The following is a 24492-nucleotide window of genomic DNA, read 5'->3' as shown; positions in this document are numbered from 1 at the left end:
TCATTATTAGTCGGGTACCCAAGCGTATGCTGTTGACTCCATGCAATTAAAACGATGCAGTGCAATAACATAGGCATTTCTGAGAAAGCTGCTACCTATACCCACTATTATACCACCTCCTCATTCTAATTAGTAATATCATAATACAAGCGGCGGGGTGGCGCGGAAAATTGAAGAAATTCAAGTTCTTGTATTAATTTTGACAACTGATTGACAGTGAAAGAAAGGCTCAGGCTTCTCCTTAATTACAAATTTTGGAACAACATTCTACCGTTAAGGTTACTGCAATACTATTAATAATTATTACGCTGTTACATTAGCAATTTTGAAAACAAAGTTCAAGCTTTAGTTAGTTAGGCGCCTAGCCTCCTAGGCCCTGTCGCAGGCGGCGGCCTAGTAGTACCCTAGCGTAGCCTAGGCCCAAAGAAAGCTAGGCTTAGCCAGCTATCTAGGCCTAGCCTAGTAGTACTATAGTAGGACCAAGTGCCAGTTAGTCGGTTGTCTAGGTAGGGGTAGGCCTTTAGTTAGGCTTAGTTGTGGGACGCACTTCCTTTTTTGGGACAACTTAGTTGGAGTGAGGCCTCGTCAGAATCCACCACTACACTAGGCATAGGCCTACCCTAGTTTAATAGTATTTATTACTACAGCATTAAAGTTTATTAAAATCACAGTATCAATTTAATTGGTGTTAGTTTTCTTTACAGAAACATCGCAAATGTTATAAGTCGATTGGTTTGAGACACACTTCTTTTTACCATTGATTGGCGTTACATAGTTTTTGTTGGTTTTCTTTAATTTAGACAGTTAATGTAAAGCGTAGTGAAAGGATGATGATAGAAACGCTTACTGCTGCTTGCAATGGACATGACCCATTGGAACTTCATGACCTAATTTCAAAGCATGTAAGTGTACAGTGATAGGGTCAATACTCAAGGTCCCATTGTCATTCATTTCCATCCACTATATTAGCAGTAACACGATTTATTTCATAAGTTTATAAAAAAAAACTAATTTTGCCATTGTTAACTACAGTCATCCATGAAACATGATCAAAAGACAATGCATTGTATTATAATGATAGTTCAATAAACCATTAAAAAACAGATATTATATGTAATAAACTTTTACATTAAAAACTATTAATACACTATTCTATAATAAACAAATACAGCAATTCAATTCAAGATTTTATATTTCATTTGTCAGCAGTATAAATTTATATGCATCAGTAATGGTCAAAAATTAATTAATATATTTTTTTGTAGATTAACAAAAATGATGATTTCAACTTGAAAGATATTTTACCAGTATGTTCAAGAAAAAAGCAAGAGGAAATATGGGAAGGATTGTATGAACAGATGACACGAGCACTCACACAAGCACCCCTTATGCCGGATATTGTAAGTTTTCGTCTTTAAATAACAATCTAATTATGAATTAACAACTTGTAACAATCTGTTTATGAAGAACGTTTACTCCTAAATTACACTTGATATTATTGATTTTTAAAAAAATGTTCATTTAATAATGTACATGTGATGAAATAAATGTATAAGAATTAATTTTTCTAGATCTATTTGTGAAATATCACCAAATTAAACTGAGTGAAAAATTCAACAAATTGAGAAATAACTTTTTAAGACTCTTAAAAGAAATACAAATCAATAAAACCCTCTAGAAAAAATTTACTGAATTTTCAGTAAAATGTGTAATTTGAAACAAGTTTTAACAAAATAATCCAAGTACTGTACTGTTAAGCTTCAAATTAGAAGGAAATTCAAATTTCTTAGTTTCTTAAGTACAATTAGAGGCCTAAACTTCAAAGAGACTTATGTAGCAGTGCAATCTATTCATGTGAGGTTTGAGTGAATGAATAAAACTATATGAAAATACATTCTTTTGCAGGAAGATGAGGCGCTTCAGGCAACTGCCATGTGTTTGCAGGATATTCTAACAATTGCTGGGTGTGTCTTGGACCAAAATAAACCTATCATTCCAGATAAAATGTTAGAAACCATCACAGCTTTGCATGGTAAGTACTCAACTGAATCTGTGACAAATTATCACATAATATTAATAATTTGAAATATGAAAACATTATTATATATTTTAAAATCTTGAATTGGTAATTATGACAACTGTAGTATTGACTTAGGCTGTCAACCAAGTCAAATCCCGCGGCCCTACAGTAGCATACATGCACTTGTGAAATGTGAAAAAAACAGCCAATAAACATTTCAGGTTGAAATATCTATAGCTGGCCACAGATTCTGCAAAAGCATCCCTATCACATATGTTATTATTAAATGACATTAATTCACTTTAAACTGTGTCCTGTCTACAAGGGAATTATATATTAATGGAAACACTATCAGACCATGGCAAAGAAAAGCCAAGTCAGTTACTCGTCGCAAATCATGCTTTAGAGATAATAACAAACATGCTGAAATCTATTTTATTGCACTAAACTGACCTGTATATATCTATACACCATGCTATTCTGTTATTTTGCCTATTCTCAGTGTTAAAACAACAATTTTTAACGATTTGGTGATAGTTTCTCCCTGAGAAATGCCCAAAATCATAAACTTTGAAAGATGATTTCTCAAATATTGTTCATTAAACAGCTGTATGTTTATGAACGCTTGTCACTTCATAAAGAAATGTCAGATTTAAATGGTTCTTTTACCATTTTATGGCTTTCATTTTATTGTTAACGCTGTGTTAATAACTCAAAATCAATTTTTGCGACGAGTGACTGGTTTGGCTTGTCTTTGCCACATATCATATTACAATTCTGTGTCTACTTTCAATCGAAAAATCATGTCTTTAGAATTTGTTGTCTTATCACCACTGTCTTCTTTGTGCAGAGCTATTGCTTGAATTTCCAGACAAGGCAAATAAGGTTCAAGCTAGCATTGCTAAAGTTTGTCAAACTTGGTGAGTAAGATCTACGCATAATAAAATTTTCTGTGAAAAATATATTTGATTTGCCCATATATGAGCATGATGATGTTATGTCATACCTATATACAGGGGCCTTAAGTTGGAAGAAGTAATTTCCATGAGATCTGCGGTGGCAGGTCGAAGGGTGGGGGGCGGGGAGGGACTTCCACCGTGGTCTGGTTGGGGATGAGGTAAAAAAATTTATGATTATGGCACCTCTAGATGGCCAGAAATGGCATTCTTCTGACTTAAATTTGACATTTTTTTCTACTCCATTTAAAAAAAATAATTTTGAAATATTTTGGGGACCCAGGCAGGCTGTCCCCCGCCCTTGAATCCACCACTGATCTGGTTGATGAGCTTTCTTAACATATTTAATTTTATTTTTCTGCACATAGTGATACTAATCGGCACTTCTTCCATGAGAAGATTGATAATAAAGCAGTGACAACATGCAAAATTATGAATTTTTGAAGATGGGTTGTTTTTCGGGAAATCTTTGCTTGTTTGCGGGTGTTTGAAGATCAATACTGTAATATGCATTAATAATATTTGAATTTTTTTTTTAAGGTGGGTGAAAGAGTTGCCAGGCAGGGAAGGACTTGTTGCAAATACTATCATGTTTTTTCTAGTGAAGAGCATTCAACCCAATGCAAGTGTAAGTATATATATTTAAAGGATAGTTTAATTTTATGTAATAAGGTAAAGCAAATGATCAAAAATAGTTCTATGGCCCAAAACAAATGAAAATACATAACTAAGTAAGTAATATGTATTGCTTTTCATGAAGTAATTACAAATAAAAGACAAAACATGATTAAGAAGGTACAAAAAGAAGGATATTCATTTTATCGAGTCCACCAAATTCTTTTTGTTGTATTTGTTGTAAAAACATTAAACTAAGTGTTCAAATGCGTTTAATGTTGCTTTATGATGTACTTGATATGATTATGAATTAATGCAATTTAATAAATAAGTATCAATATAATTTATACATTAAGATTTTAATATCTTTTTTCAATGCTTCATACCACTAACTGCTACAATTTATCATTCTTACTTTCCCGCTTTTTAACAATGCAGTTTGCAGACGTGAAACGTGTATTCTCAATGCGTTATAGCTTACTTCAGATAGACTTTGAAGATGAAAGCAGCGTTACACTTAAGAACCTGTTGTTGAGTAGTGCTATAAGCACAGCTTTTTTGAAAGCTGACGAGGTAAAATTTATTATTATCATTAATATTAATTTTTGTAATATTGATAATATTTAATAATGAATAAATTAACTAAACTTACTATAATGTTGAGTAATGTTTTGTCCAGTTCGACTTAATTTCTTCAAACAACTGGCCTGTTGGATAGGTCACTATTGGATTCATTGATGTTAATTGTTTTTGTTATAATTATTAGAAGAATAATAATTGTCCAGCGGGAATAGGTTTTACCTGTTATTTATTTATACAGTATATATTTATTATGACATTTTTTATTCATAGCTGACTCTTGAAAATCTGTTAATATGTAAATGTTCTGTTTACATTGAAAATAAATGAGTATTACTGAATGTTAAGTTATTAATATTATCTGGAAAGATCTGTTTTCATACTTAGTGTTACTTTTTATCTTCTGTGATATATTTTTTAGGGTCGCAGATTCGTAAGCTTTCTATTCGAATTGAACTTGGAATTTGTTGAGCAGCTCCACGTGGCAATTAAGAACCAGATTCCAGCTTGTCCTAAGTATGTGCTCTTTGTAAATCAGAAACTATGTTCTGTTCAATTTTAATCTGTAGTTATAGTAGGACACTTCTGTGGTTATGCTTGTCATGTGAAATTTTGCTACCTAACAATGTAATTCAAGATCACTTATATCAAAGAACCAAATCATCTTCCCTCTATGAACACTAAGCAAACACTCTATGTGAAGACCAAACCTCGAGACCATCCCAAATTTTCAGACTCCAAAGTGGTTTCAAATTGGAGAGCATTATGCTATTTTTGAATGTTGTGTATTTTTCTTTAGGCCCATGATTGAATGGTATGGCACTGTATATGTCAAGGCGTGGAAGTCAGCAACTGGGCCATTCATTGATAAGATTGAGCAACACTGCATCCAAGACTTCATGTACCATGCAGTTCATGCGTCCAGGGCAGGAGTCCGCTCTATGGCATCTAATCTCAGAAAGGTAAGTGAACATGGTACTGCAGTAGAACTCCTATTAAGGTTTATTTTGCTTTAATAGGTGCTAAAATGAGTATGATTATTATTACTATTATTATTACATCTTTGGGACCAAAAAAGTGCAGATACGGAGAAAATTTCTCTACGACGAATCCAACGCCGCTCCTTGTGAGTGAAAAACTATGTGATGCCGTGTACTGATTGTCGGTGGCAATCTGATCAGATTGGCATTAAAAACAATCTGTTGCCTTTGTGTTGTGTTGTGGCCTTGCGTTCTCCATAAAATCGTGTCAGCTGACATCCGACGGGCGTAGTGAGTCCCTGGCTTAAGCCTGTTTTCCACAAAGCGAATTTATTTGCGCGAATCAAAAAGTGTTGGTTCATGCGCATTCACATTTCCATCAGAGGTTTTCGCTTCAGTGAAATCGGTAGTTCCAACTGTTTCTACTTTTTGCGAAGCGAAAAAAATGGCGCAACTATCAGAGCTCAGGAAGTGAACCAACGCTTTGATTTACGCGGACAAATTCGCTTAGTGGAAAATAGGCTTTAAGTTTTATCATTTGTACTAATTAGTGATAGCATCCTCAACTTTACCCATAACCTTATTCTTAATGGTTTATAGTTACCTTCCCTAAAACACCAAATAGCACTTCTATCGAGCACTAGTTTTTTTAAATGTTTTTCCTACAGATACTTGGATGTTTCCACAGACAAAAGGTACATCAAGGCGTTGACAAGATGCTGCTGAAACTCTACAACCCTATTCTGTGGCGTTCTCTCAAGGTGAAGCCTCAAGCCCTGTCCAGACTATCAAATTTTATGTGACATGCCTAAATATGGTCATGATGACATCACATCATGACCATATATAGGCACATCATGACTATATATGAGTATACATCAGTTTTATTTTCAGAGAAAATTTGATAGTGTGGGCAGAGCTTTATCCTTGATTGCATATTTAAAAAAAAAAGTATTATATTTAGGCTTGCGATAACAGCTCGACTTGTAGATCGATTAAAAGCTCTGAAACTCACATCCTCAATCATCATCATCAAACTATTGCTAATGCTATGTTGTTTGGCCATTATGATGATAATAATAATAGTTATAATAATTATGATTTATAATATTGGAGTGGGGTTGTAGCTTGGTGGTCATGATAATTGTCTTCCATTCCCTTACAAAAATGACTAACAAAACAAAAATAACACTAATAGACTATTAGGCAAAATGTGGTAATTTTTCCTAACAGTAATCAATATATCTGATTTCAGGTTGCTAATGGGACTGTGCGAGCCAATTCAATCACCCTCCTAATTGATGCTTTCCCGCTACAAGACCCCAAAGAAACGAAGGAGGAGAGAGACAATCTGCTTCAGAAACAGTTTGACATCTTATCCGTAAGTAGTCTTCGTACAATCAAGCACAGTATCCTTAAGCCTCTCTTATCCATTAGACCGCCACATTTCTTATATTTGTGAAGCATATAAAAGAGTGCCTAATATTATATAGTAAGCTTGGCACTTCCATTGTGCCATGCTTCCAAAAGCTCCATTTATTGATACTGTTAGTGCAAAGTATAACTGTTGTAACATGAGTATTCATTAATTAAACAATTTAGTTCACACTAAATATATAAAGTGGAGCTTTAGCCAGTTTTCTGGTTAAGTGCCTATCTTCCAAATCTGGAAAGGAATCCATTTTTAAAAATGAAAATCAGCTACATTCTCTGAACTCCTTAAATAACTCCACACCTAAACAACTGATTTCTGGTTAAGTGCCTATCTTCAAAATCTAGTTCTTACTCTGTAAATACAGAGTAAGAATTTTTATTTTTTTTAATGAAAATCAGCTACATTCTCTAAACTCCTTAAATAACTCCACACCTAAACAACTGATTTCCTAAATCCCTTTACCAGACAATCTGCTTTTTCTGATATGTGTAGATTGTTTTTTAAAGCTGGGTAGCACTTTGTCAGTTGGCAGTTATCAGCTAGATTCTATGTAAATTCCTATGCAAGTATGTTTATATTATAACCAACATCAGCGACCAAAAATGAAAATTACTTTTTAACATATGCTTATTCTCCACATTATACGCTTTAAAATGATAGAGGGGTGGGGGTGCAGACGGTGCGATTGAACCCCCCTAAATTGTATTAAGAAAAATAATTGTATTTTATTATTGATATATTATTTTTATTATTAAAAATATAGTACTGATAAGATTTTAAAAGTATAAGAGTGAAGAGTGCAATTTCTGGGCATCTTAAGGTCCATATTCTCTAAATTTTCTCACCTCAGCCCTAACCATGATGGGACTGGATTGTCATGCACCTCCTACCACCAAATCCTGCATCCCTCCTAGGGGGTCATTTACTGGATTTGACATTATGCCTTCTCTGTACAAAAGTCATAGAGATAAAATAAGAATACTAGAGCGCTATTAAACAGCAATGTATTCGATGTTCGAAATACGCAGAGCTGTGTGTGTGTACCATCCAAGATGGCTGTCATAGATTCAACCAATCAAATTTCCCCTGAGCAATATCATTTTCAATGGCGCCCTCAATTTACACCGAAAGTTCAGTACAGCTATGTTTGAAACTCGAGCGTTGCAGTGTATGGGTGTAATGTACACGATTTTAATTTTTTTAAAATATTTGAATAAGATGCTCTACCTGGCCTCTTTTTGGCTACGACAGTTTAATAATTTGTCATTATCAATACTAATTATCATTAATGAAATAATATTCAGTCAGAGGGCTTATTATGGTAATAACATGTATATTAAGCCTGAAGGTGGCGCTTTCATACGACGGCCATCTTGGATGGTACACATACATAACTCTGCATTGCTCCGCCATCTTGTCAGCACTCTAGTTGTTTAATAGCTCTATGACAAAAGTATACTAATACTTCCACATTCTTATGCTGATTACTCAATTTAACATGTGGTGACAGTACGCAGGTATTGGGATGACAGGTCTCATGTATCATGACTAAGTAATCTGTTGGATTATAACAACAACAAAAATATTCTTGTGATTTTTTTTCTCCTTTTTATACAGGATCTACTAAATGATCCATGCGTAGTGGTTCGTAAGACATGTGTCATCGGGATCTGTCGAATTTTTAATGTTTTCTGGGAACTGATTCCAATTAAGACCCTAGAGGATCTGCTTGGGAAACTGATTCAGGATCTTGCTAGAGATGTATCCTCCACTGATGTCAGGGCAGCTGTCTACAAGGTCTGCTAGCAATAATTTGGAATATTTATTGATATTTAGGGTTAATAGAATTAGATTAGATTTATTTGGTGTAAACACCAAGGATAGCCCACAGAAGTCTAGAAGAAGACTTATTTCCATTGTGGTCCTTCTGGTGGTGATTGGGCAGTACACCGGGAGACAATCCCCTACTCTTTTCTGAAGAGTGTACTGTGTTCTTCAACGTGTACATGGGCCATAAATGCATAGGGACCAAAGGCTTAAACGTCTCATCCGAAAGATGGTGCGCTATAGTAACTTGTATTTCAGCCCTCTAGCTGAAACACAAGGAGAGGCAGTGATGGGAATTGAACCGGGGACCTAGAGATCTCCACGGTTCAACGCGCACACACAGTGGCTACCACCAGGTTAGCTGACTGAGCTAAGCTGCTCTCTCTGAATATTTTCATAAGAAATACTTAAAGCAGCAGGTATGGTAATGGTAAAAATAAATTTTAGAAATTTTGTTCAGCAGTTTTTGATTTTTTACGTGGTGTACCGCAAGCTGAAACATATATGTTATTACCCTCAAATAATACTTCAAACCTTCAAATAATACTTATAGTATTAGTGTTTGAATTCAACATTCTCAATAATGAAAGAAAGATGGTTTACGAAACATGATATAAAAATTTCTCTCTTAAATTAAGTACAGCATTATGTACAGTATGTTTATGTAGGTACATCCTGCAAAGAAACAGGATACTTAGGTAACCCCCTACTCATCTCGAAAAATGTTCTGAGTTCTTCAAATTGCACAGTGAACGGTTTACAGTGCTTATCTGTGAAGACTGGTATTCTACAATTGTGTCTGCAGAGCCTAATACAGTATTTACCGTGAAATATGATATATGATTTGCTTTGTAGGGCCTAGCAACTGTGTTGGACAACCGTTTGAGTCATGGGTTGATGAAACGTCTTCTACCTCAGCTAGGCCTCCTCATTCATGATTCCTCGGAGAAAGTTCGCGTCGCTTTTGTGGAACTTATGCTCAAAGTAAAAGGTGTCCGTAGCATTAAGGTTAGTTGAAATTTAAAGGCCAATTATTTCATGTTTTAAATTGTGTTTAAAGGGGTTTTTTTTTAAATTTTTATACCAGATTAAAAAGTAAATGTTATGAAATTATTTAAAAATAATAATTATGTAAACATGAAATAAATGTTAATATGGAAATGGATAAAAAGTCTATGGGATTGAAAAACAAATGATCCCAACAAAACTTTTATTTAGCATCAAAGCTTTCTTTCTCACAGGTGAGTGAGGTAGTCTCTGTGGAACACTTGCTGGTCCGTTTGGAACTAGACTCGCCTCCTGTCGTTAAACGTCTGGTACAGCTCCTTTTCAACTCCTTCCAGCCACTGGATAAAGCTGGAGAGGTCCAATTGACACGGTGCATTGCTCTTGTGCAGAACAATGCTGCTGCTGCAAGAGTCTTCTACAGATACGCTCACCAGCATATGTCACCATTTGACTCTGGTATGTTCAAATGTTTTCTTCCATCAAGTGTTGATATTTTACAAAATCGATGTTTGCCCTACCAGACGTCTTGTAATATTATGCTCAGTACTTTTCCAAATGCTTGTGAAAAAAACCATGATTTCCAAATAATTAGTTTGGTGTCTTAACCACTTGACCACCAGGCTTACGCTTGGTGGCTAGTGATGAATCCGATCCGCATGTAGCCACAGGTACTGCAACGCTATTCTGATGGCGTTTTTGCGAAATGAAGTTTGCCCAACATGATAAGTTAAATCTCTTTCTCTATCAAAATCATAAGACTAAAATAAATCAACATTACAAAGAGCACATAAATTGTCTAAAAAAATATTACCTTGTAATAAATGTAAACTAAACACAATTGAAAAAAACTAGAAATCATCCAGGAACAAATCAACTTCAAAAAGAAAAAAAATTGTCTAGAAGAACATGCAGAAGAAAATCCTGTCCAGACTATCAAATTTCATTTGACAAAAACATGTGATATGCCTAAATATGGTCATGATGACATCACGACTATATATGGGCATACAGAAGTTTTTGTCAAATAAAATTTGATAGTGAAGACAAATCTTTATTGTAATTAAACTATTCAACACGATGAACTTGCAATATCAGGAAGAATACAATTTCAAATATAAGCATATCTGATGCCCACAGCCAAGTTCCTACTTTTGGTTTGCCAATGCATCTTTGGATGTGTGAACCGTTCAACATCAAATGATAATGATTCTGATGAAGAAACTGACAAAAATGCAGATGAAGAAGATACTTTGTCTCTGGCTGACAAAGACATTATTGATGGACTGCTGGAAGTGATGGTCATCCTCTGGACGAGTATTGACCATCAGTTAATGGTAAGTGACATTCAAAACTTATCTACTGTTGACCGATGGATTGTATCAATAAAACTGCATCGAAAAATTCAAAATCATAAAAGAAACTGATAGAATTTCATTCTGTATTGTAAAAATACATTTTACATACCTTGGATATCAGGTTTATTAAAAAATATAAGTATTATTTTATTGTAGTGTATGTATTTTCAAATAATTATTACTTTTACATAGATTTTCTTGTCTACGATTTTTTTTGTGTCACAGATGTAATCAAAATGATAACTCCTCTATCAGTGATAAATAACGATGAGTATCATTTTTGTAGCATAATGTATCACTTGTTAAAAATCACTAGTTATATATAAACTTGGTTAGAGCAACAACAGCAATATGTTAAAGACAATGTTGTGGAATGATGTGACCATGTAGCTACTATAATTGGCTCTTTTTAGCGGCTAGGTAGTCACAGACCACTCCCATAGGCAATTAAACACAATGACACTACAAGTTGTAGGTTAATCTCCTCTTCTAGCTTTACCTTTAAATAACACATAAGAATTTAAATAAGCATATGTCCGATATATATATTTCCCTATGTATAGATTTTGGAAAATCCATATATTCTGTTATGAAATTTATAATTTACATGCAATTCTACAGTTTTAATTTTCTTGTGTTTCTATTTTGTTTTCACACATTTATATCTCTCCAGACATCCCATGGTGCTTTGAGACAGAAGCTGGTAAAGCGGCTCAGTAAGGCTGTACCGTTATTCCTGGATGTTTTTCAGGTAAATTCTAAATAACAATAATTAGAAATCTAATATAAACTGTATATTATTTTTATTGTTATAGAAAATAACCAATGATAATTTACTTAGACTACTTGGACTCAAATTCAACCCTGGCCATCAGGCGCAAGCTCGGTGGTCTAGAGGTATGATGCCAGGCTAGTGATCTGGAGATCGTGGGTTCGAGTCCCACCCGAGGACAACTTGCAATTTTTTTCGCAGTTGTTTTCAAATGTACTGAGTATTCGGTACATTTCCGCGTCAGGTAGGGCAAAAATTACACCTATACAGATAATTTATGTACTATTAGTTTTATTGTTCTTTTAGTGCAAATGTTTTTTCATAGTACAAGTGACTGTGTGCCTGATCCTAATTGCTAAAGCCGGGCACTCGCTCCATCGTACAACGAATCAAACTCCGCTCCCTGTGAGCGATAGACGATGTGACGCCATTTGCTGATTGTCGGTGCCAGTCTGAACTGATCGTCATTAAAAACGATCCGTTGCGCGCACGTCTTCGAGTTGCGTTCTGCATAGAATCGCGTCGGTCGACGACCGTCGAATGCAGTGAGTGCCCAGCTTAAAGCATATATTTTCTGGTAAACTATTATAAGGTAAATTATTGCAATTGTGTACCTCTTTAGGGTGGTCGTTCATTAGAAGCCGTCTTGATGCTAGCCAGCTTTTTGCCAGGTTTGGCTTTGCCTGACTTTAAGTGAGTATACATAACCTTTATACAGCATACTGTACAGTATGTAAATGAGACAATCCCCTGCTCTGCACTCATTAAAGAGAGGCTCCAGAGAGTTTTAAAAAAAAAAAAAAATTTACATGTTGTACAACTCATATTTGTAAGCCAAAAAAGGGCTTAAAAGGAAAAAGGAAAAACTCGGGAATGGTTTATGAGATACAGATTTTTGAATTATTAAAGGGTGCTTAAAATTGTTAACATACCTTCTTGTTGTAGTGAGTTACCCTAGGCCTAAGCTAAACAAAATGCCAAAAAATAAAATAAAATAGGGGTGCATAGAACCTGCAGTGTTTTTGGTTGTAGAAGAATTTGAGATTCCCAGTGAAAAGTTGTGAGATGTTGGATGCACTGTTTCAAAATAGACCCCATAAAATGGTGTGTACACTTACCTACAGTAAGGCACTCCAAAGACTTGACACCATGACCATGAGATTTCTATCCACATCATATGTTTGAATTTTAATATTTGTGGTCTATGATTGAACAGTATTATTATGTTTGATGGTTTATTTATCTTTTTACTTAGGGAAAATTGCTTGAACAAGTTGAAGATGCTAAGATGTGAAAGTTCAGTAAATGACTTTGCCCCTCTTTTAGAATGCCTGGTTAGTTGGGGGAAGGGAGGAAACGTTCTTGATATTATTTATCAGCGACTTCAAAACATTAAGGTGGGTTTTGTGATTATTTTCCTTATTATAGTCAATCAGCCAAAAAATTTATTCAACTAATTCCTTCAACACACATTCAACTTAATGTGAATTTTCAATATTGTTTAGGTACTTAAATTACTATAATGATATTATTCTTGTTATCCGTAGTAAGTATTTGCATTATAAATAATACTGTGTTTTTTTTTTTGTTTTTTTTTTGTGGTGTTATTCCTTGCCACAAGGTTTATAGAAAGCCATGTAAAACCTGGGAAAACTAAATAAGATAGACATAATTTTTAACTTCAACAAATTGATTACTAGTTAATCTATGCTGATTATGTAAATATTAATTTGTATTTTGGACAGTCTCTATAATAATAATGTAATAATGTTAGTCTTATAGAGTGCTGAATACAAAACAGTGCTTCTAGCACTTTACAGAAAATGAACACAAGAAATAGAATAAAATCATGAAATATCCTAACAAAAAAAGAAAAAACAACTAAACGCAGAGGAACTATTTTCAACACTCCGTTCTCCGGTACTTTGAAGCTTTCATAATTGAGAGCTAGTTGGAACAGAACTCACAGAAGCTCGAGGGAAAATGGCGTCTGACTATCCTATCCTACCAACAACAAAAAATGAGTTTTGAGGATAAAGATATTATTCAATCAGTTTTTGAGTATGTAATGTCTAATAATGATAAAATGTTTCTGAACAGAATGATTCAAGTATTCAAGTCAGTTGGGAGGAGGGTGCAAGTGTTCTTGATGTAATGAGTCAGCGAGTTCAAAACATGAAGGTTGGTTCTATAATAACAATAATAATAATTCTTTATTTGTCCTCGTATAGGCTTACTCACTGGGAAATTTGGGCTGGGTCCCCAGGGACCCACGGCTGCCATAGTTTAGTGCCAGCAGACTTAACTACAACATCAATAAAAAGTAAATTTATGGGATTATTTTGGATAATAAGAATTAAAGTAAAGAACTGAATATGCAGAAATCATTTTATAGTAAGAAAATGCCCTTTACAGCAAAGCCAATTTAAAATAGGAACCAGAAAGTATTTAGCCCAATGGTATCCATATACAATGAAATTGTCTATTCTAGCATTTGTACATCTGTATTTACAGGTTTTTAGTGAAAATGTGGCTCGCATAAGAATATTTATAATTAAAATAAAAAATGTTTTTAATTTATCAATAAAAAATGAATCAAATTGAATTTACTTTTTAAAGGAACAAAAGGACAACCTGAAGCAGTGTGAAGTAGCACTGCGAATACTTGATTGGTTACTTGCCCAGAAAACAACAAGAACATGCATTATGCAAGAAAACTCAGAACATCTGTTACAGGTGCTCTCTGCCCTCAAAGACACCGTGGTGAGGAACACAACAAAAAAATATTATCTATATTTTATTTTTTCCTGAATGCACTATCTAATTGATGTGTGCCTCTGTTATGAAAGTGTATGTTCAAATAAATGATTATCATATTTTTTTGAGGAAGCCGTTTATAATTTATTTTGGTGTAAAATAGTTACGTATACTTGCGTTTTTACAAAATCAATCATACACAACATGCAACCTCCTCCGCTCCCTGGGGAGTATTCCTAGTTATGCGTGTAACCAGCACTACTGATTTCATTCCGAATCATTCCCCTCCAACCAGGTACACATTTATACTTTAGGTAGCATTATTAATGTTTGTTTTTTTTTTGATAGCAAAGCATTGAAATAAACAAAGCCATAGATACAGACATGGAGGCCATCTTGGAGCAGGCACTGTACTCCTACTGCAAGACGACTATGCATATTCAAGCTGAGGTATGATTATACTTTTACTAATGTTTTCTTTTACTTTTTGACATTTACTAGTATTAAATTAGTGACGATGACAGAGGACAGTGCCAGTGTCAAATTTTATACTAACAAATACAAAAAGTGCATCTAAAACAAGAGTAGTACAGTAGTAGTGGATGTATTTTTAAAATTTGTCAGTATAAATTTTAGTAAGTTTAGTATAGCAAGTAACAGTTCCTAATCATCATAGTAAATTAAAATACACAGAAGCTTGTTTTGAAAAGTATGGTTTGCCTTATTAAACTCACAGGAAAGAGAATCAAACACAGATTTAGTTGGGGAACTTCTAACCTCTCTCATGACCTCTATTGACCAGGAAGTATCAGCTGATCAAGTGATGAGTAAAACACCGCAATGTAAATGGCTCAAGGTAAGATAATTATTATTCAGTATTCAGTAAGAAAGTAGAACCCCTATCAAGGGGGGACATTTGGGACCAAATAAATTGTCCCATTAATAGGGGGGTTGGCCGTAGTGTTAAAAGGTTGCCTTCATTATGTCGTAGGAAAATTGTCCCTTTAATAGGGTTGTAATCTATTTGTCATTAAAATGTATTTGCAAGGGTCCTCTCATTAAATAATAACAGAAATAATAATAACAATGTCAGATAGTCAATTATTTGTTTTCCAAGAAACTAATTAAGAAGGAAATATTATATTACTCAATATTGCTACAGCATAGTATTTATTTATAAGTGACTACATTTATTGAATATAGTGCATTCTCAAAGTCAGTGCAGAGGCTTTCATGGTTGGTCAAGTTAGAGATGAAATTGGGAGGAATATAGCTGGATTCCTGGAAATCTTATTACAGAAAGGTAATAATTCATTGCATTTATGTTTTATACTTTTTTGTTTTTCATGTTTAATATTTATTATGTACACTAATAATCATCTTAATATAAATGGATTTGGTTATGTGTGAGTACCTCAAGCAGGGTGGTGGCCATAAACGTTTGTTTCTAAAAGCGTTTTTTTTACTGGTGTGTGGAGAGCACAGACTCGGGTATTTATCTGAACATTAAACACTTTATTTAAGCTAAAGATTATACAGTTAAACTTGCCTAAGTCAAACTTATTTTACATGTTAAACTGTTGTGTTTTTCATTAATTAACAATCTGTAAGTCAATTTTTTCCAGTGGCATTTTGGATTCGACTTAGGCAGGTGGAAACATATTTAGGCATAGAAGATGTATTACAATGTTTAGAACTTTATGGCATAAGTTAAACGTGAATATAAGATGCAATGATGAGTCACTGCAGCTATGTCGTATTTATGACCGCTAAAAACCAGGAGAGGAGTACCAGTTTTGTTTTAACTTGTTTGCCTCGCTTGACACAAAGGAAATCTCTGTTGAGTAGATGTTACTGGAGAAATCCTACTTTAAGTTTTATGATTTGTTAACCAATAAATACATCCAGGTCCTCAATGGAGGGTATTGTATGGTAAAATGATTATCTATAGGCTGGTGGCAAAAGAAGTGAAATAAAGGCAGGCTGAAATAATGCCTGGGAATGGTATTAATCTTTCTTTTTTAAATATCTCAGAAGAGCGTGTACTAGTATTCAATTTGGTAGATGTACACATGTAGTCTTCTCATCATGATCAAAGCCAAGCGTCAAGCAAATCTAATAACTTGATCAATCTGCACTTAACCATTAATCTCATATGCTCACAGATGTTCCTGTATATAGAGTACCACAGTCGAGTCGTCACAACGCCAGGTAGTGACCGGTAGCGCCCTCTGTTACCAACCAGACGCTGGTTACTGTTCATTACGCCTGAATGACTTCATAGGCTTTCTGAGGCATTTTAAAATCTAATATTTTACCATCAAAATGTACTAAAAACACAAAAGCTTGCATTATACTAGTTATCGAACACACATTTAATCATCAATTAAAATTTACAAAACAACATCTTAATAATTATGTTAGAAATTGAGATCAATGGTTTGTCAGCGGAGAAAATGGCGTCCGGTTGAACGCAATTTGCAATGATAGCAACGGAGTAGTATCACATATCGTGACGTAACACTGTAGTACTCTATACAGTAATGTAACAAAATTTCATATTTGTATCAGATTTCTTGCAACTACTGCATTAGTGATGTTAACTATTACTAAACACGCATGTAATAAGCCCTGTCCATGCTATCAAATTTTTTTTGACAAGAACATGTGACATGACTATTATTAAATGAACAATACATAAAAATAACACTAAAGCAAAAAGGTGGTTTAACATGGGACTAAAAAGATTTCCATTAAATTTTTAAAGTCCCCACTGAAAATTATTCTCAAATTGGGTAAGCTGTTCTGCAGCTTAGAAGCTGCAACTGCAAATGCCCTATCACAGTACGTATTCAGATGAACTGGTGGTTGACCTGAGAGATCTTGTACAGGATAAAGACCTAGTTTGATTAAGTTGGAAATATATGGCGACAATTGGTTGTTTTTGTTTTATGTAGATAGCATTAATTTGAAAATAATGCGTTTGAGAGGAAGGCTGTTGGTGTTAGTAGTGGCTGGCTAGAATAAGTGAAAAAGTACATTACAGCAGTTTATATAGCATTATTTCATGAATGTCAGAGTGCTTAAAATGTGGACTATTTAGCTCAATCATTTAGCAACTTTCTTCTCCCCTAAGGGTCTCTTCGTGTTTGAGCTACCCAGTAAACCGGTACCAGCTACTCTCGTCTTTCCATAAAGGTCAGTTTACACTATGACGATAACAATCAACGATAAAAGGCTAAAAAGCAATTGTTTATATAGAAAATAAAAGAAATAATAAATTATTCGATAACGATTTATCATGTATACCACAGGTGGGCAAAGAAATTGCGGCCAGCTGGCTGCCTGCGGCCGGACAGCCATTTTATTTGTGGCCCACGAAAATGAATTAAAGACCTTATGTGTGCGGCATGCCAAGCAACATTGGCTAAAAAAAAACACCTTGTCTTTTATGGCTTGACACCAGTCTGAGTAAAAAAAACATTAAAATTGAGAATGGTGTAAAAGCAGTGCTCGGAGGTTTTTGGAAGCTCACTAGAAAAATCTGCACTCAGTTTGGGCGTGGCCCTCAGTGTTAAATCAAAAATTCACTTTGGCCCTCCAACCTAAGTTTTATGCCCACTTTTGGTGTATACGATAAAAAAAATAATTTCACAAATCGAATCAAATGACACCATAATCATGGGAAAATTATAAAATCATTTTTACTACTTCTACAACTTTTATTGTTGATCCTTATCGTCCTAGTGTAAACAGGCCTTAACAGGACCTGTATGGCCCAGTACACAGGAGCCAATTGTGCACTGGGCCTACAGTTTCATAGTCCTTACCCTTATCCGAGAAGACTTGTTCCACCATCAGAACCATAGGTGAGCGAGCTGTTTTTAACTATACGGGTTGCAGCGCCACTGACTTAAACCGTTCAGCCATTCAACTTGACTTTGAAATCCACAGGACACTATGGCTACAGTATGTTCATACGCAGCAGCTAACAATTAGCAAGTGGAGATCTCTAGGTCCCCAGTTCAATTCCTATCGCTGCTCTCCTTGCATTACAGCCGGAAACACAAGTACAAGTTATGATAGCGCACCGTCTTTCGGATGAAACGTTTAAGCAGTTAGTCCCATTGGCATTATGGCCCATGTGTATGTTAAAAAATGCAGTACACTCTTTGGAAAAAAGTAGGGGTTTATCACCCGGTGTGCTGCCCAATTCATCACCGGAAAGGAAATTCATGCCAAAAATACTCCTCCCTACTTCATTAGTTTTACTTACCAGTATCTGCAAACAGTCACTCGCATTGCTGCTGCTGGTGGTTAGTTTCTTTCTTGGCATATATTCCTCACTGTATGACCTTTTTAATGACTGAATTACAGCCTCTCTGAAGTTCTGTCCGTGTTGTTCTCTCATTTCTCTAGCTGCAGTATAATAATTCCTTTCATTTTCCTCCATGTTGCTATCTTGCATCATTCTTCCAACTATCTCTACCAAAAGGAGATTTCTTTCTTCAAACTCCTCTTCTGTACAAGACCTGCAATGTGTTTGAAGTTGTTTGTTTCAGATTCACTCAAATTACATCGATGTAAGTTGTATCTGGTGGCTCTATACATTCAGGGGCTGGGTCTGTCAGGGTGTCTCACAATTCCAACAGAGGCAAAGCCCTGGGTGGTCTAAAATCTTCCTGGCTTTTCAAAAAAATCATTCAGTGGTCCATCCAGAATTATTTTGTCTGTGTGGTGAGTAGGGGGAACATATGGTCCGATGGGAAGTTTTTATGCTTTTGCTTTACCTACCGAGGGGTTTTCCCATTAAAGAATTGCAGTTTTAGCAATTTTAATCTCTTATTTAAGAATTTCACACTGAGATTTTTTTGGGCTGCTGCTGGGGTTTTGGGGTGGGAGCCCCTTTTGACACTTCTACATCTGCCACTTTTATTTTTTAACTCATACCCTTTAATAAATTTATTTTGATATTACTGTACTTTCTTAACTAATTTGGAAATCAGAACAATTTGTATTGACAGCAGGGGCAGTGCTAGCGGGGTTCCTGGAGTGCAAAGTACCCCCATCGGGGACCGCTGGACTCCCGATTGGACCCCCTGTCGGGGGAATTTCCAACAAGTTCGTTGGGGGAAAATCAAATCTTGGGCGCCGTAATTATCCTTTTTTAAATAAATAGTCCCATAATTAACACAACATTTTATTATCTTTCAATAAAAAAAATTCCCCAACAGACCTAATTTTTCCCTGACGAGGGGAGGGGAGCTAGGCTTCTCCGACGGGGAAGGGGACGTAGACCCCTTGTCGGGAAGCTTGGACTCCTCGTTGGGAAATTCTGATTGAGAGTGCGTTTCAGAATGTAAGAATATTTTAATGAACTGCGTTATACGATGACTTCTTTTGCGCTCCATATCATCTGTCGATTTTCATGGTGGTCTCCCTACACCGCTGGGACTAAAAACGGTACGTAGGCTAGACCTATAGAATTACGGGCAACCTCCGGCCTAAATAGGCTAAATTAATGTGGCTGTTAATAATAGTAGCTAAGCTTGGGCCATTAGTAACAAATATAAACAATTTATCGCACACTAAATTCTCTCGTTTACTTAGCCTAAGTTTATGCTAAGTATCGATAGGCACATTAAGTCTCTAGCTCAGAAGCGGCGGTGTACGAGAAGCAGGGTATAGGAAAGGCGATTATTTCGCGTAAAATTTCTTGAATGATCTTGCTGAGGCCTTGTTTGGCATGGGCTTGAGAAAGCACTTTTGAACTCCCAATTTATCATGTATTTAAAGGGAGTCAATTTAACGTTTTCAGTAAATTAATATCCTTATATTGTTGATATTTAATATCCTAATAATAGATTTACTCAGTCCGAATTTTAATGTGGTAAAGTGTTTAAAATTATATTCGTTTCTGTACTTACGGTTATGAATAACGATTCTCGTAAAACGCAGATACATAGTAAAGATATGAATAGGGATCAACTCAACAGTTATCAAATTGATGACGTAAATGTATACGTTTTCGTAGTGTTGCAAAACAATATAAATTACCATTTTTTCCATATTAGGCAAAATCATACAGTAATTTGTTTTACAATGTTGGATATGGAAAAAGTAACACAGAGAGCAAAGCTTTTTGTCTGAGACCCTTATAAATCAATTGTGCAATATAGATGAAGTAAGTGTCTGTTATATACATGAAATAAAGAACATGAAATAAAGAAAATAATAATATTAATTATAAAAATGGGTAAGGGGAAGCTAAATGGAAGAAGGGTCATTTGTCAAAAGTGTATCCTAATATATGTAATGAACAACCAGTATGTTGCCAAGTGTTAGTTGTAAGTGAAATTAAATAGGCCTAAATATAATAAAAACTAGGTTTTTCTTCTCCAGATCCCAAAGTGGTCCAGGGGGTGAAGGCTCCGGAAATTTTGACAATTTTGGGGTTTCAATGACTTATTTAATAAATTTTAGAGTCTACTAATATGCAGAAAGTACATATATGTTTTTTTCTAGCAGACAAGCCAGCTCTCTCTGACGGGGGGCCCTGGCCCCCAACTCCCGCTGGCGTCCACCCCTGTTTATACTTTACAGTTGGTTGTAAAGGAAATAACTTAAATAAGTATTGGATAAAACCTTTTTTTTGTTTTCTGTAGATCTTCCCTTGGAGTTATTACCATCGATTGTGCTGGTTTTGTATCATGTAAGTTTGAAGCTGTTGACGGCAACAAATGAGCAAGATGATATAGTGCCCTTGCTACTCTCTCAGATTATTAAGGTACTAGCTCAGACAACTAAAGATGGCAGTGAAGAAGTGGAAAAGGTAAAGATAGATTTGTCAAAATGTACCTCATACAGTACTTATATGCTGAGATAATTGTGAGCCACCTCGGAGTCTTGAAATGGTGGGGCTGATGGAGAGAGCACAAAGGTGAAGTTGGGGGCCCTCATTTGGGAGCTTCTGATTTGTTCGACACTAGAATGCAATCACTCATGCGTGACTGTCCTGCCGGGCATCCTACATTCTCTATATACGTAAATTTTGTCAAATTGCGTCCTGGAATCCACGCGATGAGGAGAACTTAACATTTTCACATGCGCAGATGACTTTTAGTAATGTCATTATCGTTCTACAGCCTACCGTCTTCATGCAATCGAAAGCTTCCTAATAAATAGGTGAGGCGAGCTGGTTTGCAAAATGAGGAGATTTTTAACTATATAAACATTTTTGCATCAAACTTTTTTAATTGGAGGCGGGGCAGCTGGGGGCGCAAGTATTTTTTTAGGGCCCCATGCACCCCTAGACTATACGCCACTGATTGTGAGAAATAATATTTTTTTTAAATATTTTATGACAGATAGTAAAAATTTCAGTTTGTTAAATTCCACCTTGTTTTATAAACACATTTTTTCTGTTGAATTTCCCTTCAGATTTTGCCATCAATCAAACCCGGATTGACAGAAGTTCTCCGCTGTTACCATAGAAACCATCCTGAGAATTGTCAACGTATTTTAGCCACCATAATGGCTGCCACACTTGCTGAATTAACAAGTGCTATTCATGTAAGTGTAGGTAAAATATCTGGCTAATTAAATGTGGTATATGTTTATTCATGTGTTTAAACCACAGAAAACATACCAACATCTTTATTATTTATTTGTTTATTTATTAACAATATAGCAACAGACTTTCATGATAAATTAAGTTGACATGTTTCTGTTTTAATTTTAGGGTGATGAGAATCTTACACCAAGTCAGAGTTTTGGTGAGCTACCAACCCTGTCAGCCTTCCTTCTACCACTAGTGAACAGTAAACCTGCTATTCTTAGGTAACTGTATCATTATTACTTTACAAAAATTCTCATATGACATACAGTAGTTAATACCAAACATTTCATTTTTTTTAAGCTGTTGGAATTTGATGCAGCAAAAAATTTTTTTTTTATTCCTGCATCAATATCTCCTAAATATTTGGCGCAGGCAGGAGTGATAATCTAACAATTTTTTCTATGTGGCCTAAGCTCAAGATGGCAAGGTAGAGGCTTTTACCCAATATTGTATAGGGCATCATCTTAATTTTGATACAGAATTTTAATCTATGTCATAAGCTTGTGGGTAGGGCAAGATCTTTTTATACCGTGTTTCGCAAACTTAATTTTTTAAAGATCGTCAGAGGGCACAAAAAAATACAAATAATATTTTAATGGTGAATGTAAACAGTGTAGTAATGGGATAGTTAAATGCTTTAAATTTATAGAATTAGGAAGAAATATTATACATATCTTGTTTTGGAGATTTCAAGGCAATGCTAGGTGTAATAAAAACAAAGAAAAACCTTTTTTTTTTTTCTGAAATTTCCTTGTTTTCCCTGGTGTGACCTAGACATTAGTTATGAAAGTTTGCTTTCTATCATTCTATCATTGCTAGGATTAATTTATTTATGTATTTTCTTCTACATAGATGCTTTCTCAGTGAACTAGAACAGTGTATTGATGTTGGAGCTGTACAAGGTATTGAGGGTTTCCTGGCAATAATTCATGTATTATACACAATTTCAAAAGGTGAGGTACTAGATTGTGTATATTAAGCGTTTCAGTTAAAGTGTGTTATGTTCCTTCCACCTTATCTTGTAATTTGACTAATGTGGCTGCTTATACTATTGTATGTTAGGATTCAGTTTGTTTTCTTAGCTGCCAGTACTATGCGAAATGTTGGGGTTTAAGGGGACTGGGTATAAAGAGTTTGAAATCCCTTAGTCTATTAACATCATGATATAAACTATCAATCTTTGTTTAGGATGTAAAAAATATAAATTTATATTGTAATGAGTTTTAATAGCAAATATGATTACATTAAGAAAATGTTCAAGTCAAGATTACTTTAATGTATATCAAATGCCTAATTTATTCAAATTGAATATCAAATTAACAGTTTTAAATTTACTGTATAGTTTAATCATGTGTAGTAATGGTACGAAACAAAATCGGTTTGTGTGACAACTCTGATAGAAAATGTTATTTAACTCTTTATTAAAGAAGATTAGGTACTTGTATTACAAACTTGATTGTTTACTTTCAGCTGGTAAGAGAATAAGTGGTTTGAAGGAGTGTATGGCATTGGTTCAACAACAGATTGATCCTCTGAAACAGGCCGACGACGATGAGTCATCTGATAAGTAAGTTCATCTATTGATTTATTCTGCAAAAATATTTCTAAACTTATCAGTTCGCTTGCAGACGGTATCACAGTGGTTTCTTTCCCCTCCCGCGTTCTTCCAAAACCCCTAGTGAATTTGGTTCCTATGCAGAGAGATACTCGCCTGTTTTTTTAAACCAAAGTTTCTGTAATTGCCTTATAATATAATTTATTTATTATAATCTGCTTTTTAGTATCCTTATTTGACCTATTTATGTATTTGTCTCATTTTAGGAAGCAGGTTGATACAGCTTTTGAGTTGATGTCTGAAATATCACAGCACATGGGTTGGACTGTTTGAAGGACGTATGCTCATGCAGATATTATAATACAGTAAATTTACTGTATAAAGAAAAAAAACCCCAAAATGTATTATGCATAATGGTCAAGTAGATGTATTAATCTATGCAGAACTGTAGATTATGTGCGTGTGGCTATGGTATGAAAATACTACTGTAACTTTATACTGTATATTTTTTCGTTCTTGTATGTTCAGAAGTCAAGTAAGCTTGCAACACTTGGCCTCATCTAGAACAAGCTACTGTACTGTATTTTAAAAAAAGTTTTTTTAAGGACTTGTGGTAACTAGGTCATGACCCCTTGTTCTAGTACAGCATATGTGGTATAAAAGAACGAAATTTCCCATCATAAACCCCAAAATCAGCTGGCTCCACCCCATATCAGCAAATATTTGGAGTGTATTGATAACGTTTACATGGAATTAACTTGATTAGGATTAGATTGTATTTTTGTACAAAGATTTGCAAAGTATTAGTTTCCAGATCACTTTACAGTACTGTACTTTTAAAAACTTGCATGATTTTTTTTATTGAATAAAACCCTTCAACACCATGAATGATGGCTTTTGCATTTTACTAATAATACTGTACCTGTAAAATGGTAGTAAATAAGTGTTTTGTGATCAGAGTATAGGTACTTATATTATACTAACAGCATTCAATTAATAAAACACTAGAAAGTGG

At 34.8% G+C, this 24492-nt stretch overlaps 2 protein-coding genes across 3 annotated transcripts in view; both read left to right on the top strand.

The window, feature by feature from the left end:
* Positions 1 to 33: 33 nt before the first annotated feature.
* LOC117122634 (condensin-2 complex subunit G2-like) lies at positions 34 to 24365 on the top strand. 2 transcript variants are annotated; one of them, XM_033268301.1, is made up of 29 exons: positions 34 to 278; positions 805 to 902; positions 1266 to 1400; positions 1906 to 2032; positions 2871 to 2940; positions 3517 to 3604; positions 4030 to 4164; positions 4592 to 4686; positions 4970 to 5132; positions 5819 to 5911; positions 6406 to 6531; positions 8203 to 8382; positions 9268 to 9420; positions 9654 to 9876; positions 10558 to 10754; positions 11449 to 11526; positions 12170 to 12240; positions 12803 to 12944; positions 13648 to 13728; positions 14167 to 14310; positions 14653 to 14754; positions 15041 to 15160; positions 15508 to 15607; positions 20970 to 21136; positions 21745 to 21876; positions 22046 to 22143; positions 22775 to 22875; positions 23393 to 23489; positions 23744 to 24365. In XM_033268301.1, exons 2-29 carry the CDS (start codon positions 828 to 830, stop codon positions 23808 to 23810), a joined length of 3360 nt encoding a protein of 1119 aa, XP_033124192.1. In that variant the 5' UTR covers positions 34 to 278; positions 805 to 827; the 3' UTR covers positions 23811 to 24365. The 2 variants fall into 2 exon arrangements, with proteins under 2 accessions (XP_033124192.1, XP_033124191.1); XM_033268300.1 differs by having other exon boundaries at positions 801 to 902.
* The window catches only part of LOC117122635 (speckle targeted PIP5K1A-regulated poly(A) polymerase-like), a 33822-nt gene continuing 17314 nt past the window's right edge, over positions 7985 to 24492 (top strand). Inside the window, exon 1 of the mRNA XM_033268302.1 lies at positions 7985 to 8032. The gene's annotated coding sequence lies outside the window, so the exon portion shown is untranslated. The remainder of the gene's footprint in view (positions 8033 to 24492) is intronic.

The sequence above is a fragment of the Anneissia japonica genome, unplaced genomic scaffold (assembly GCF_011630105.1).
Source record: "Anneissia japonica isolate Jap-2015-1 unplaced genomic scaffold, ASM1163010v1 scaffold287945_len1679841_cov205, whole genome shotgun sequence".
Taxonomy (NCBI): domain Eukaryota; kingdom Metazoa; phylum Echinodermata; class Crinoidea; order Comatulida; family Comatulidae; genus Anneissia; species Anneissia japonica.
This window is presented reverse-complemented; position numbering and strand designations above follow the sequence as displayed.

What these genes read in the sequence shown, in the direction of transcription:
- LOC117122634 (XM_033268301.1), top strand. Translation starts at nt 828, where the DNA reads ATGATGATAGAAACGCTTACTGCTGCTTGCAATGGACATGACCCATTG. An exon ending in AGTAAACCTGCTATTCTTAG is followed by an intron (nt 22,144 to 22,774) that starts GTAACTGTATCA and finishes TCTTCTACATAG; the next exon opens with ATGCTTTCTCAGTGAACTAG. An exon ending in GACGATGAGTCATCTGATAA is followed by an intron (nt 23,490 to 23,743) that starts GTAAGTTCATCT and finishes GTCTCATTTTAG; the next exon opens with GAAGCAGGTTGATACAGCTT.